We start from the raw sequence: 15,252 nt of genomic DNA on the forward strand, positions 1-15,252 counted from the left end.
TTGCTTTCACTACCGCATGATCTGTATTCGGCTCCTTCCCAGATCTGCGCTGTTACCTGAAGGGAAACGTCCAGGGCACGGCTGTATGGCCTGTAACACTGCCGGGCTGTAAACGATTGAGTAGTTAAAAAAAAATACTGGCAAAGTTTACAGAAAACTTCATTGTACATGTCTCTGTATTTTAAATACGGTCATTCGTGCCAGGAAACTTACCAGGATCTTGATTATTTCTTGCATAGTATTGTTTTGTTTTTTATCAGGGAGCGCTTTACCATCTCTTCCTGGTAAAGTTACAGAAAATGAAGAGCTAGTTTTTTCATTCAAATTCTTGCTCTATGCATGGTTTTTTTTTTTTTGGTTGGTTGGTTGTCTGTTTTTTAATGTTATTGATGCTTGTTTCGTTTAGAAGTTCTTTGAAAATCTCAATCCTATGGGGAAGATACCAGAAAAAGAGTTTACAGATTACCTGTTCAACAAGTCATTAGAAATTGAACCTCGAAACTGCAAGCAACCACCTAGATTTGTAAGTCTTGTCCTGTAAATTAAATAGATGAAGTCCACTAGCTGCCAGGAGAAAGAATACTTTGTTAACTCAATAAGCCATATATATTTTCTCTGGAATTCAGTCTCATGAGATTAATTTCCAGCAAAATGTGACTTAAAAATATTTTTATTTCAGGGGTTTGTTGTTACTGAAACCTGCTGCCTTTAGCTTATTTTGGAATGAATTCTTCTTTTCCCCAAAACGTAAAATATTACAGTTTACATTTGCATTTCTTACCTTATAGTCATTTGATAGAATATGCAATAAAATTTCATAGTATCAAAGGTTATTATAAAATATTAATATTAATTGAAATTGGTTTTATACATGTTATGTTTTCCTTAATTAAAACTTAATTTCTATTGTTTATTTGTCGAAATATTTTATATTACTTCAAAAATTGAAGTGTAGCACAGAATTGACAAGGTACAACTTTCTTGCAGAGCAAAATACGATTTAAAGGAGTAGCTATTTTGTTAAAAAAAAAAAAAAAAAAGCTGTCGGGGCCTAGAATTCTTTTTTTTTTTAGCAGAGAAATACAGCTCACGAGAACACTCGATTTCTACATGTTGTAATTGTGCATTTGAGTAGCTGGAGACTTCTCTGATTTTTGAGAGCCATCAGTCATTTTAGCAATCTCCTTTTAGAGGAATGACTAAGATGATATTGCAAATACGGCAAGAAACTGGCAGAAATTACTGTTGCAAAAATGCTGTTTACAGTAATTTCTCTTTTTTTTCCTTCTTTTTCTAAACATAAAAACCTGTGCTGCTCTCTCAGTTATCTGGGCATGAATTCTTTACAGTTCGTGTCTTCGAAACTAGACGCTCTTATGGGAATTTCAGGAAGGTCCAGTTCTGGGTGCTGTAATGTGGTGGAGTCACGCATACCACCACGGGATGGGAACATAGCCCGTCTTCAAAGCATCGGCTTTGATCTGTGCTGTGTTACACCTGAGTCTGATGAGGCCTGTTTCAGTCACACCAGTAATGCGTGTGGAAGAATTTCGGACTGATTCATCCAGCGTGCATACACAGCGTGCGCCTGAGCATGTCCGTAGTCCTGGACACAGGCGGGGGCCTGGGGACTTTCTGTGGTGTAAGCTGAAAGCACGTCTTACGTTGCTGTTGTGCGAAGCTCTTCTGCAAGCCTATGGAGGCACTTGAAATGACTCTCTCCCAAGATTGTGACTTGCTCTTCCCTGTATTTTGTCATGACTGACGTGCATCTGAAATTTGACTATTCGTTCTTCATAGCTGTGGAAATATTTAATAAGCTGGAAAAAAAAAGATTTTTAAGCTGCATCCATAACATTTCAGTAAACTCCTGTTGTATAGGTAACAACCTCAAGTCAATTGCAAAAAGGCTGTAACACCGTTTAGTATGTATTTGATAAGTACCTTTTAAAATTGCTCGTAAAGACTTGGTGATTTTGCTATCTGCATTGTTAGCAGTACTAACCAGCTTTATTTCTTCAGCCTAGAAAAACAACATACCCCCTAAAATCTCCTGGGATAAGGCCCAATACCGGCAGACACGGCTCCACCTCTGGCACCTTGAGAAGTCATCCACTGCCACTTGAAAAGGAACCGAGTAAGATAAGTTTCAGTAGAATTACTGAGGCAGAGCATGAATCAACAGTATCGGCACCAACTTCTCCAAACACGCCGTCTACTCCACCAGTCTCTGCTTCTTCAGAGTTCAGCGTATTTTCAGACATTGATCTCAACAGTTCTTATGGTAAATGTGCAATACGTTTTAATAATTGTTGCTGCTGTCCCTCGGGATTCCAAACTGTGTTGGTCTGTGTGCCAGCCTTTAAAAAAATCATTGCAAAATTTAGTTGTGAACTATGAAGTTCTTGCATCAGTGCTATATGCACTGCAGTTTGGAAATGCCTGCCGTAAGTAGTTAAATAACAAGTGATATTTCCAGTCTTTTGGCCTACTAAAGCTGAGGCAATCTGTTCTGGGAGATGTCCCCGTGAGGCTTTACTGTGCAGGGACTGCGCCTGCTTTACCACGTATGGCACCTCTGTAGAGAGACGGTGCTGAGAACCTGGAGTCCACGCCAGTGTGGTTCAGGAGCGTTCCTCTGGACTGAACACACTGTAGTGATTCTGGTTTCGTTTCCTTTGAAGAGAGTCCAGTCTGTATATTTTGAGATGTGAACCAAAGTGCCAGAAAGTGGGGGTGGTCAGGGCGCTCACTGCAAAACGCAGCCTTGATTAAAAAATTAGCCTCTTGGCATAGATGCGCTAATATGCTCCCAAGCTTTGCTTGTAGCTGTGAGCAGCTCCTTGGTCTTAAAAGCAGCCTGTGACAGGTCTTGTCTCTTCTCAAAGGGAGCTGCAGACTGGGCAGGCAGGTTAAGCCTCATGGGGGGTAAGCGACAAGATCTATATGGCAAATGCTGAGGGCATATGGGCCGTAGGGGAAATGCATGACAACGTGGTAGTGTCCAACAGAGTATAATAATGAAGTTTCATTCCCTGCATAACTTAAAATCTTTCGTTCAAGAATATTTTTCATAGGAAAGCTTAATTTGTGTTAGCAGTAGATAAACTTAGAAAATGTGGTCATCTTTGAGGTCATTCACGAGCGTACTTTATGTGCTGTAGTGGAGATGTTCTGTCTGGAAAATCTGTAATCTGTTTTTCATTTACCAGGTAACAATAGCATCTTCGCTGCCGTCAGTTTGCCACAGTCGAGTGAGTACTGTAACTCTATTAAATGTTTCATTTAACTTTGCTTTTCCTGGTTTCAGGAGAGCTGAATAGTAATTAAATGGGATTTATCTGGGATAAAATATGGACTGTGCTCATTAAATAGAGTTCTGAGGGGAGTTTTTACAGGCTTTAGATCAACCGTCCAGTAAAGTAGGCTATAAAGTCTAAGAACTGTCTGATCTTTTTTTTTTCCCAGGCCTCTAGTACGATTTTGTTTCTCTGTTGAATGTCCTTGATGATTGTTTTGTTTGACTAATGATACAAATGAAGCAACCTGATAATTTAGCATTACCACTCAGTGAAAATAATTGTTCTATTGCTGGGGAATTGAGAGGTACTTTTTGTACCACAGCTGTGAGGGAAATCCTGTATTCATCTGTCTTTTGAGCTTCTCTTTTTACTCCCCTATTACACAGACATATATAATTCTTCATAATATGAAAATTTCGAACCGGAGAGCACAGTTGCCTAATGCATTGGTACAGAGTGCTGTGCACTTCGAAGGGAAAAAGCAAAGGTGTGACAAAAGTCACATACAGGTTGGGGGTTGTGTTGTTTCTTAACTTGGAGGATTTTTTCCTCAGTAAAACGGAAGAATTTGAAATGTAATAAAACGCTGTGAGAGTTATCGCCATCTCTTCCGTTCAGTGTATAATTCTTCTGCTTTAGAAATGCTGCAAAGCTATTAACAAAGCCTCGAAACTTCCAAATTTGAGCATGTACCCATACGGCCAAGAGAACAAACTTTCCACTCGAAAGTGTAACTTAGCCGTGGGGCCAAACTGCAGGCGCTGTGGTAAACAGGCAAATTCTGCAATACAGATGGGACTGCAGTGAAAGTTGAAGTACCCACTAGGAGTTCACTTCATTTTATTTATTTTTGGGTCCTTTAGATTGACTGTTAACAGCTGACGTATATCTTTGATTTTGGAAATGGGACACTGCTTCGTAAAGAGTATATCTGATGAAGGAAATGAATGAGAGTTTCATACAACTGAAATTTAGTGGTTCATGTTGCTGTTGAACACAAAGATCTGCTTGTTTGAATTTCATCTAGTTTGGTGTAATAATTTCATCTAGTTTGGTGTAATGATCTTGAGTGTGTTCCTCAGGTATTACACAAGCAGTAAAATACTGGCTCTTCTCTCTCCAGAGACTTTCTTCAGCTCGTGGGGTAGCTTTCCTAAACTGAGTGATGAACCTCAAAACCCTCCCCCGCTTCCTCCTCGAAAAAAGATGGATCAGGATGCTTCTAATGCTAAGGTATATTTTTCCTGTATCGAATAGCTTTGATAATAAATCACTGAACATCTAGCCAGGTTGGATTTTGTTAGTCTTTTGAAGATTTGTCACATTTCAAATGCAGTGCTCCAGATACTCCTTTTGAAGTTTCAGGTTCCCAGTGTCCAAATCCTGCTTAGCTGCTTTGGGAACATACCGGTCGTAATCAGATCTAAGATAGGGCTATGCCAGTATCACATTTTTGACAGCACCAGTAACAAACTTGAAGAAAATTCAGCAGCTCTCAGGAGATACGCTCTTCACCTAAATATCTACGTTTCTTACAGTGTCTTTTTCTCTGTAATTTTGTAGGGAAGTTTAAAATCGGATGACGATCCTCCCGCAATCCCACCCCGGCAGCCGCCACCTCCAAAGATACAGCCTCGTGTTCCTGCTTACGCTAGCTCCTTCGACCAGCCGCTGCACAGCCCTCCTCCGCCGCCCCCTCGGGACCCTCTTCCTGATACTCCACCGCCAGTGCCGCACCGGCCTCCCGAACACTTTATCAACTGCCCTCTAAACCTCCAGCCGCCGCCGGTGGGACGCTTGCACAGAGATCCCGACTGGTTCAGGGAGGCTGGCACGGGCCCCAGCTCTCCTGGCACTCCTCCCAGCACTCCCTCTCCACGGGTACTGCGCCGCTGCTGCGTGACCAGCGCCAGTCACAACAACCTGGTCCACCCGCCCGCGCCCCCCGTCCCGCCCAGGCAGAATTCGAGCCCTCAGTTACCAAAACTGCCACCAAAGACTTACAAAAGGGAGCTCTCCCACCCTCCTTTGCACAGACTGTCTTTGCTAGAAAATGCAGAAACTCCTCAATGACCTTAGCCATAGTAGTCATTGACACTGGAATAGTATTTGTAAAGTTCCTTTTTTATTTATTCAAAGAAGGCAGTGTATTTTAGTACTTTCACAAATTATGCTCTTAAAGTGCTGCTGATCAAACAAAAAAAAATAGCTTAAATTGGAAAAATAAGACGACACACACTCTAGCCTGCGTCTGTTCGACAGCATTACCCTCAGGTGATCAGCAGCATTGCCTTGTTTCACGTCCTTAGTGCCGACAGTTATGCCAGTATACAAAATATATCTTTTTGCACTGTAAACTACACTAATTGAGTTTAAACTGACATCATTTAATTGCACTGAGCCAAAAAAGGTGCGTCTGTGGATTTTTTTTTTTTCAAATTTGAGCACTAGTGGCCTTTTTTAAAAGGAACAATGGGATGATTACACAACGCCAGGATGTACAGTGTTACTGATTTTAAACCTCTGGCCCCTTGCCTTCTAACTTTGTGTGGGCTTGGAGGTTTGTGAGTGACAGCTACTGTTCCCAAATATTTTAATGCCATGTCTTAATTGCCATTGATTTGCTGCTGAAGAAAAAAAAAAGAAAAAAAAAAAAAAAGAAAAATAGATTGAAATCTAAAAGAAGATACCAAAATACTCGGTTGGTCTTGATTATTTTGAGGAAGTGTGAACAAGGACTACCTGTCTCAGATACTGGAAAGGATCCCTAGTACTTACTTAGCATGCATCTTGTTCAGATGTGCCTTTTTGTTTTGGTAGGTGAAGATGTCTTAAGCTAAAGAGTTGTCTACTGTTCTGGAGAACAAAGCTATATGCCATGTATGTACAATTGTTTATATTGTATATTTACAGATAATGCTAATAACCTGTATAAATTTAAGTGACGTGAGGCCTATAATACAGTCTGCTACTCTTGCAATCTTACACGGTCAGAAGTGTTTCCTCTGGCTTAGGAACGGTCTTGCCTTCCAAACCTAATACCTTCCTTTAGATCTCACTTAACTTAATCACGAGTCCATTTTGGAAATTGGTAGCATTTAAACCAGCAAACACTTTAAAGCTTTATTAAACTTTTTAAACTGATAAGTGAATGGAACTTTTATTTGCCAGTTGAACTACTTGTTTGAACTGGTGTGAGAGTGAGTCTGTTTTACTGGTAGTACTGTAGCAGCATTTATAAAGTGGTCAGAAGCCACATTTTATTTACTGGTCTGTGGCCTTTTACTGTGCTTTGTATCAGAGTTCTTAACAAGATTAATAAATCACCCCAGTCTTAATTTTCAAGAGCTTGAGCAGTGCGTGTTCCTTGTAAGGACAAGGTTTGGAACTGGATTTAGTAAGTCTTCTGCAATACAAAATGCCCCAGTTTTCCATGTTGCTATTCTCAGCTTTCATTGTCATTTAGTCTGCATTTGGGCCCATACTGTGCTGCAAGCAAAGTTTCAAGGGTGTTGAGTGAGACACATGACAGCTCCCTGGGCGTGTGACCCTTCCCTCCACCTGCTAGCCCACCAGATAGATGCCTCAGCCCCTCTAGCTGGAGAAGTGGTTTCCATTTCTTCCAGTTCCTGTCTGGAGGCTGAGCACTGTGGTGGGATTTAAAGCAGCTCTGGCTTCCAAGTCACGCTGTGGCTTTTCATCAGCCTACTTATATTGCTACCACCATGTCAGGCATTTCCTCAGGAAGAGGAGAGAATACGCCTGGGAAGCAGTGCTAATTCTCTTCTCCTGGGAAGATGTATCTTGCTGTCTGTCTCTTGGACATTCTTCTCCTGCCTGTCCCCTTCATGCTCCTTTCCTGAGAAACGAGATGGGTAGAACCTCTCTCCGAGGTGTTACCCTGAGGACCATTCATGCAAGGGGCACGCCATAAAGGAGAGCTGCAGCATTTTGCAAAAAATAAAAGTCATGGAATCCAAATTCAAGATGCGTGGACTGGGAGCACGTGCAGGAAATTGATGGTTCCTTGATTACAGTTGCTTTTCCTCTTGCAGTAAGGATACAGCTCAAACCTCTTTTCTGTAGCACAAGTTTGGGAAGAACTCTTCCCTACTGTTTGGTGGTAAAATTTCGCTCCCTGAAGTACTCCCCTAATGTACAGGGAAAAGGCAGGCTGTCAGGTTTCACAGTTCCAATGATCTGCAGAGTAAGCTGAGCATGTGATTTTTTTTGTTAACTCTTTGAAGTCCTCACCAGCATCTATTGCCAAGAGACGAGTAATAATTTTTCAGTCTTCAACATTTTCTGTTTGTTGTTGGGGGTCTGGGGACTCTTCTGAACTTTAGAATATATAAATGTCAGCTTTTTGTACCTTCCTATACAAGTGCTTAGATCAGAAGCATGTTCCACATCCCATATTAAAATGCAGCACAGCTTTATTTTGGGCCTGATTCAGCAAAGTCCTCAACAGATCATTTTAAGCTGAGCATCTGGTGATTAGTAATGGCTTCCATGTATGTCAAAGTACTTCCCTCCATCAAGACCCCAAATAGAATAGGACGTTGTGAAGATGATCCTCAAAGATCATCTAGTCCAACTGCCTGACCACTTCAGGGCTAACCAAAAGTTAGAACATGTCATTGAGGGCATTATCCAAAAGCCTCTTGAATACTGACAGCCCTGGGGCATCAGCTGCCTTGCTAGGAAGCCTGTGCCAGTGCCTGACCACTCTTAGGATAATTTTTTTTTTCCTGACATCAAGTCTGAACTTCTCCTGGTGCAGCTTGGTGCCTGCCTCAGCTCCTCAAGGAGCTGTAAAGAGCAAGGAGGTCTCCTCATGGCCTCCTCTTCTCCCTTCTGGACAACCCAAGTGTGCTCACCTCTCCTCACAGGACATGCCTTCCAGAACCTTTGTGAGGCTCCAGCTTGTGATGGAATTCAAGCAGTGTGTGAACTTGTGGAAGAAGCAGTGTATGTTTAGTAGAGCTCCCCTTGGAATGACACGGGGGCACACTGCTCGCAACAGCCTTTTTTAGGTGACAACTTCCATTTTATGTTGACAGCCTACAAAACACACAGGAGCCTGTGAAAGACTTCATTTTTTAATTCTTAAACCTAATTGTGAAAGAGTGTCTCGGGGTGGAAGTTCTAAATTCAGACAGGAGCCTATGAGTCTGCGTTGTGGTTTTGACAGTGGCAGGTCCCACCAAGCAAGTGCCCAACCAACACCACTGCCTTCCTCAGCTACTCACTCCTCCTGGTGCCTCTTCAACCGTATTTGGTTGTGCTCTGAAGTGGATGTGGAAAAATGTCCCATTGGTTTTCACAGGTTGGGCTTGGTGTGTCACTGCCCCTCTCATGAAGACAGGCTGAGGGAGCTAGGGGTGTTCAGCCTGGAGAGGAGAAGGCTCCGGGGAGACCTCCCAGTGGGCTGCCAGTGCCTAAAGGGGCAGAAGGAAAGCTGGGGAGGGGCTCTGTGTCAGGGGGTGTGGTGATAGGACAAGGGGGAATGACTTCAAACTGAAAGAGGGTAGGTTTAGATCAGACATTAGGAACAAATTCTTTACTCTCAGGGCGGTGAGACCCTGGCGCAGGCTGCCCCGAGGAGCTGTGGCTGCCCCATCCCTGGCAGTGCCCAAGGCCAGGCTGGATGGGGCTGGGGGCAGCCTGGGCTGGGGGCAGGGGGCCCTGCAATTGATAGGGGTGGGAATTAGATGGGCTGTAAGGTCTCTTCCAGCCCAGACCATCCTGTGATTCTGTGAAGTGAATCAACACTGGTGGAGGGCCAGTAAAGCTCTAGCCAGAGGAGAGGAGAGCAGGAACCTCTTAAATTAGATCTCCCGATAGAGGTAATAATGTGGAAACATGTTGCCCAAGGTATTTGGGCAGTGCTAGAAGAACACGGTGCCTGTGCTAGAAATGAGCAGCAAAACGATGTTCCCAGTTGCATTTCCCATGTGTGAAATATTACCCGTACCTTTACAGAGCCAGTTCTGAAGTTAACTTGAAGTATATAAATCACAGCATGATTCAGAAAAGAGGCCTTGCATATGGATAACTTACCGCACAATTAAACTGTCTTCCAAGCATAACAGGAGCTGGAAAATGCAAAAACAAAGAACCGTTCCAAAGCAGGGCAGCAGCAGCAATGCCAGCAGCTTAAAAGTACAGTGGGTACAGAAATGCACATTCCCAAAGTAACTGTTCTGCTGTGGAAGTGGTCAGAGGCAGTCAGGTTCCCAGCAGTGTGGTTCGCTGGAATGCCAAGATAGCAGTAAATTAACATTTCAGCTACTTCATAATTAGAGGGGTGGATAAAAAGAGCAAAAAATGCTAGAGGAAAAATGTGAAATTGCTGGGTTTGAAGTTGGCTTGTGTGGGAAAAGGCAGTTCCCTCAGAAAAGTGCAGATAAACAGATGGAATGTGAAATCACTTAATAGCAAACGAAACATCTTTCTAGTTTCTTTCAGTGATCCTATTTTGAGTTACTGAGTTTTAGCAGTTCCTCCTGCTCTGGAGCCAGAATAATTTCTTCAGGCACTATGACTTGGCTACAGCAGATCAAGAACAAAGACAGGAAGAAAAAGAAACCATCTTTAAACATCTTTTATTCATTCTTTTTTCCCAGATTTCAAATTTTTCCAATTTTCAGAACTACACCAGAGGTCTGAATGTAACATTCAGGATTCCTACTAAATGCAGTAACTCCTCCTTAGGGAAGGGAGTGAGCATCAGTACAAAATGCTAAGAAAGAGAATAACTAAAGTTTCCAAACATCAGAAGAAAATAACAACAAAAAGCCTTTGCATTTGAAAAAGTTGACTCACAGTCCACTCATATTCAGCTGCTTTTTAAAAACCTGGTAAGTTTAAATGTTGGATGAGGACCTCGAACACCTGGGACTTGCAGCAATGCTATGGAATTAGGTGGGACTGCGTGCCCACAGTGCTTACAGGCTACAGACTCTGGTTGCACTGAGTAACTGGTGGCATGGGTTTTGCTTATAAACTAGCTGGGAAGCTGCTGGAAACTGATCATATGCTCCCTATGTTTACACAAACACATGTAAAGTGAACAACTCCAGGAGATGTTCGGCACCTGCAGCTCTCCCAGATATCTGCACAGTGCTGGTTTCCAGACCTCTGTTTTTCTGGAAAAGCAGGTAGTCTAGGGTGAAGAAAATGGTGATAGAAACCCATTTTTTCTCCACAGCTGACTTTCCTCCGGCTGGCGTTCAGCATCAGCCCAGCAGAACGGGAGGGCAGGGTGAGGAAGGTGGGACTAGGGCCAGGGAGCTCCTGCAGTGCTCAGGCAGGGGATGAGGGGACTTTCTCCATGGGGTCTCCAAGTGGAGGTTTCTCACCTCTGACTAAACTCTGGCTTTTGTGGAGAGCGTGTACAAGGTTTTAGTGACCAGACAAGGGTGGACTGCTGGTTTTCCTCCCTACAGCAACCATGCCTGTTAGCGTGGCGGCTTTACATTTGCTCCTGTGCTGCCAGCGAACAGCAAACACAGGTGAAAGTGCGTTTTTCTGTCAAGCAAGGGTAGCTCAGAATACGCTTTCCTGTAGCAGTCAACGTACAGGTGAGTTTAAAAAACAGGTTGGCGAGCACTTCAAACGAAACAGCTGCCTGTGGGACTCCCGCTGCTTCAGGGGAGAGCCCGAAGAAGCTCAGCCGGAGCCGGGCGGGCACCGCTCCGCGAGGCGACGGCCCCGACCGCCATTTCCTCAGCCCTCCGGCCCGCCGGGGCCGCCATGGCGGCGGGGCGGTGCCCCTGAGGCGGCGGTGGCGGGGAGGGGCCGCGCCGCCTCAGAGCCGCGGCCATGGCGGCGGGCTTCGTGAGGGAGCTGGAGCGGCGGGGCGGCCCGGCGCTGCGGCTGGAGCAGCGGGCGGCGGGCGGCGTGGGCTGCGTGGTGTGGGACGCCGCGCTGGTGCTCGCCAAGTTCCTGGAGACCGGCGCCTGCCCCCTCGCCCGCCGAGCCGTCCTCGAGCTGGGCGCCGGCACCGGCGCCGTCGGTATCATGGCGGCCACGCTGGGGTGAGCGGAGTCGCCCCGGGGGCTGCGGGTCTCCGCTGCCCTCCTCTCCTCCTTCGGTGCTGTGGGAAAACCGGCTTTAAATCCTCAAAAAAAAAAAAAAAAAAAAAAAAAAAGGGGGGGGGTGGTGCGGGCGGGCGGGGTGGTGCGGGAGGGGCGGCCGTGAGGTGACCGGTGTGTGTTGTAGGGCGAACGTGACGGTCACCGACCTTGAGGAGCTCCAGGAGCTGTTGATGGTGAATATAGAGAACAACAAACATCTCGTCACGGGGTCAGTCCGAGCCAAGGTACTGAAATGGTTTGTATGAGCCTTGAATGTTCCTGTTCTGCTTCCCGACGTTGCCAAATATGAAAACGCTGCTTCGAAATGGAAGCTAAAATAGCTAACTCTGACTTTACGTGCTTAGTTATAAAGCAGAGTGTGTTGTGTGACTAAAGGCGGTTCTCACCTTTTTCTACTTCTTTTTTAGGGGTGAAGATGTAACAGAGTTTCAGCCTCCCCCTGATTACATACTCATGGCTGATTGCATTTACTACGAGGAGGTAAATGAGGCCTTTGCAAAACCCGTGTAGAAAGCTTGCCTGGGAAGAGTTGGGGGTTAACGTGAGAAGTGTTCAAATAAATTCTGTGCTTGTGTCTTGGTCCCTGTGTTTTAGAGGGCTGCGTAAAAGGATGATGAAAAGGGTATTTTTAACAGATCTAGAGCCCTTTGAGATGCAGCCAGAGACTTTTTTTTTTTTTTAAATCTTAGTAGTTATTCCCTCTCTCTTGTTTTAACGTTTCAAGTGAAGTGTGAATGAAAACATTTTGACTGATAGCTGTGAACTGTCTTGTGCATTGGTGAATGGAATCTAAATAATAGTGCCATCTCTGCACTGTTTGTGTGTTTGTCACTTCTCTTAGGAAGGGAGAAGAATTCATGCTTCAGCCAAGCAGCTGTTACAGCCTTCCCCCACCTCTTACCCTGTAGCGCTGTAGGTTGTGCGCAGAGAGCTAAGAGCAGTCGTAAGAAAAGGGAAATGACCTGAGGAACCCCATGTCCCAGTGCCGTTTCAGTTATCGTACCAGCCCCTTGCACTGGCTCCCTGCACGTTGGTCATGCTCCCATATGTAGGGGTCTGGATCTGAGCCATATTCCAAGAACGCTTAAGAACACGCACTTCTGAAGTGTGTCAAGAAATAGTTATTCTTGCGTGCCTCAAGGAAATGCCCACTTCAGCACTGTGGGATGTTCTTGGCTTTGATGCTGGTTAAGTTTCCCTGGTCAGTCTGTGAAAGTCATCTTCTGTGCAATCTCACTTTCTCTTCTGCTTTCCAGCTTGGCCCCATGTTCTTTTTGTCCTAGATAATGTACTAAAAATAACTCCCTGAAAAGCAAAACTGGAAAGTTTTCTCTTGGGTGAAGACTTTCTCTAGTTAGAGGGTATCGTACCAGTAAAACGAACTTGAAATCTAAGTGGGAAATTCTTAACCTCTTTTGGGCAGTCGTTAGAACCGTTACTGAAGACACTGAAAGACCTCACTGGCCCTGATACGTGTGTCTTGTGCTGTTATGAACAGAGGACTATGGGAAAGAATCCTGAAATAGAGAGGAGGTACTTTGAGGTAAGTGTTTTTAACGTGGGCTTTTTGGCCACTAGGAAAATAGGCAGCCGGACCTGCATAGGTTGTTGAAAACCTCTCTGGCTTGTGATACCATCCAGATTTGCAGAAGGGCCCTACACGTTGGGCAATATCTGTCTATATCAGGACAGGCAGGATAATTTATGTAGGAGCAAGAGAATTAGCAGTTAGTTGTTGTCTTCTTTCTGCAGTGATTGTCTTGATGTTAGCGGAAGCTATTGGGAGGATTAAAAAATAATCTGGTGAAAATCTTTTAACATGTTCAATTGAACGCATAGGGAAAACATGGGTAGAGTTTTCCAAAGTAGCTCAGGAAATCAACTCTTTGCTAAATGGTACAGCCGCATTTGCAAACGTTTCTGCCCCCCGCTGAGAGAGCATTAATAGGTGATGTGATTAAAAATAGACCAGCTGTATCTGTATCTTCTGAGCAGGTCGAGACACAAAACACCGGTAACGGCCAAATCCTTTCTACGGCTGTGGGAGTGACGGTCAGTGCAGGATTGGACTCTGTACCTGTGAAGTCTGCTGAAAAGCAGCCCTTGTACAGGAGTGCTGGTTTATATGAAATAATAGCACTACAAAAAAAGGAAGGGCAAGAATTCCAAGGTGATTTGTACATGTTAATAAAAGCGCCTCTTTGGTAATTAGCCTTGCCTCGAACTCTTGCAGGGACCTGACTGTGAGGAGGGTTGCTATAATTGAGATCAGTTCTGATGAGGTACTGCTCCCACAATAAATACAATAGGTGTAGGTGTTTCTGGATGGCTTCTGCTTTCCTGTAATTTATTTCCTTCCTTAGCTTGTCAGGGTTCAGCCAAGTTAATCTTCCAAGCAGGTTGCAGGGTTGATGTGTTTTTGTTTTCTTTTCTCTCCAGCTGTGAAGGTTGGCAGACAGAGGCAGGTGCTGTGGTTTGGCGTAGCACTTTGGGGATGGGAGGAAGCAAAACGTTCTGTCGAAAGCTTTAGGGTTTTTTTGTACGTTGCAAGATGTCTGTAGCTTTGAATTGACACTGGGTTAGTCAAAATGAGGGTAAATGCATTGTACCGGGGGAAAAATGGCTTGCCTGCTTGTAAAGGCCTTCGGTGAAATGGTCTGAGCATGGAGGCTCCAGCCCCTTAAGGATTCCCACCTTCGTGTGGCATAGTGTGGGACCTTTTAAATTGAGTTTGTCTTCACGCGTGCTTAGTTCAAAAGGGCAGCGTCATTTGAATTATTTTGTGTTCTCTAATAACAGCTGCTTCAGATGGACTTCGAGCTGGAAAAAATTCCCCTGGATAAGCACGATGAGGAGTATCGCAGCGCAGACATCCACATTGTGAATATCCACAGGAAACAAGCAGTAGGTTAATTTGGCTGGCACGGTGCGCGTTGCCAGGAGTTAACAAAGCTGCTGTTTACTTGGCACCGTTGGAGCGTTCCGCAGTCGAAGCTGTAAACTGACTGTGAAATACCGTTAGGGACCCCGTGGAACTACAAACCAGAACTGCACTGGTACAAAGGAGCTCTTTTGTTCCAAAGCCCAGCGCTCTGCCAGGTGCCATCCTTTGACTTCAGCAGGGCCGTCTTCGAGCCGTGCGCTGACTTTCTCTTCTGTTTCCGCACTGCGTAGCGCGGTAGAATCGCAAAACTGGAGTTTTGAAGCACCAAAGTAATAAAAAACAACGTGCCCACTGCTGCTTTCAGTACCGTGTGCTCTGCTCTACGTCCCTCTTCCCAAAACCAGTCTGTAGAGGTGGTACTTAGCAACCTGTCACTGTTGGTTAGATCATTTTTTGGTTATTGAGCAGACAGATAGGCATGAAGAAAGTACTCTGCATGTGGTGCTGGCATTACACGTGGCTCCAGTATTGAAACAAAAATGGTCCGTCTAAAATAGTGTACCTTTTGGGGTTTTTTAGATACCTTCACAGAATTTTCTGTTGTGAGATCTTTGACCACGTTGCCTGTCCTCTGGCAGCTGGCTGGAGCTCTGGGGAAGACGGAGAGAGCGTAAAACAGCACCACAAAGGGACTGCCTCCAGCGTGGTTGGTGACTCACCTGCAGAACGCTTCTAGCTGGTGGACTTGGCACGAGGCACAGGGAGGAGCGGGCTCCTTCGACCAGATGCCCTGATAGCACCTTTCTGAGAGCACACACTGATCTCTCGCTGCCTGCAGGAGAAGAGGAAGGCTGAAATGGAACCAGAGCTTAATCCAGAGCAGTGCTGGCTGCGTGTCCTGGTTACCTCCGAGCCAAGCGCTCATGAAGCGCACCCAAGGGCTCTCTGCAGAAGTCTCTGTGCC

At 45.0% G+C, this 15,252-nt stretch overlaps 2 protein-coding genes across 3 annotated transcripts in view; both read left to right on the plus strand.

The window, feature by feature from the left end:
• The window catches only part of SOS2 (SOS Ras/Rho guanine nucleotide exchange factor 2), a 56,699-nt gene extending 46,541 nt beyond the window's left edge, over positions 1-10,158 (plus strand). Inside the window, exons 19-24 of one of the 2 annotated variants that reach the window (XR_004779413.2) lie at positions 407-523; positions 2,023-2,284; positions 3,213-3,254; positions 4,426-4,535; positions 4,866-6,182; positions 9,932-10,158. Coding sequence is in view for 1 of the 2 variants with exons in the window: in XM_035551311.2 (XP_035407204.1) it covers positions 407-523; positions 2,023-2,284; positions 3,213-3,254; positions 4,426-4,535; positions 4,866-5,375 (1,041 nt within the window). In the remaining variant the exon portion in view is untranslated. Of the gene's footprint in view, positions 1-406; positions 524-2,022; positions 2,285-3,212; positions 3,255-4,425; positions 4,536-4,865; positions 6,648-9,931 lie in introns of those variants that run through there. The other variant, XM_035551311.2, reaches the window with a different exon arrangement.
• A 955-nt stretch (positions 10,159-11,113) lies between these two features.
• VCPKMT (valosin containing protein lysine methyltransferase) lies at positions 11,114-14,650 on the plus strand. Its single transcript, XM_035551213.2, has 5 exons — positions 11,114-11,344; positions 11,529-11,639; positions 11,812-11,884; positions 12,828-12,947; positions 14,204-14,650. Exons 1-5 carry the CDS (start codon positions 11,130-11,132, stop codon positions 14,315-14,317), a joined length of 633 nt encoding a protein of 210 aa, XP_035407106.1. The 5' UTR covers positions 11,114-11,129; the 3' UTR covers positions 14,318-14,650.
• The last annotated feature ends 602 nt before the right edge of the window (positions 14,651-15,252 follow it).

The sequence above is a fragment of the Cygnus atratus genome, chromosome 5 (assembly GCF_013377495.2).
Source record: "Cygnus atratus isolate AKBS03 ecotype Queensland, Australia chromosome 5, CAtr_DNAZoo_HiC_assembly, whole genome shotgun sequence".
Taxonomy (NCBI): Eukaryota; Metazoa; Chordata; class Aves; order Anseriformes; family Anatidae; genus Cygnus; species Cygnus atratus.

Bases quoted from the DNA above. Each gene is read 5' to 3' on its own strand.
- VCPKMT (XM_035551213.2), top strand. From the start codon at position 11,130: ATGGCGGCGGGCTTCGTGAGGGAGCTGGAGCGGCGGGGCGGCCCGGCG. The intron at 11,640-11,811 runs GTTTGTATGAGC...CTTCTTTTTTAG, and splicing joins CGAGCCAAGGTACTGAAATG to GGGTGAAGATGTAACAGAGT. The intron at 12,948-14,203 runs GTAAGTGTTTTT...CTCTAATAACAG, and splicing joins TAGAGAGGAGGTACTTTGAG to CTGCTTCAGATGGACTTCGA.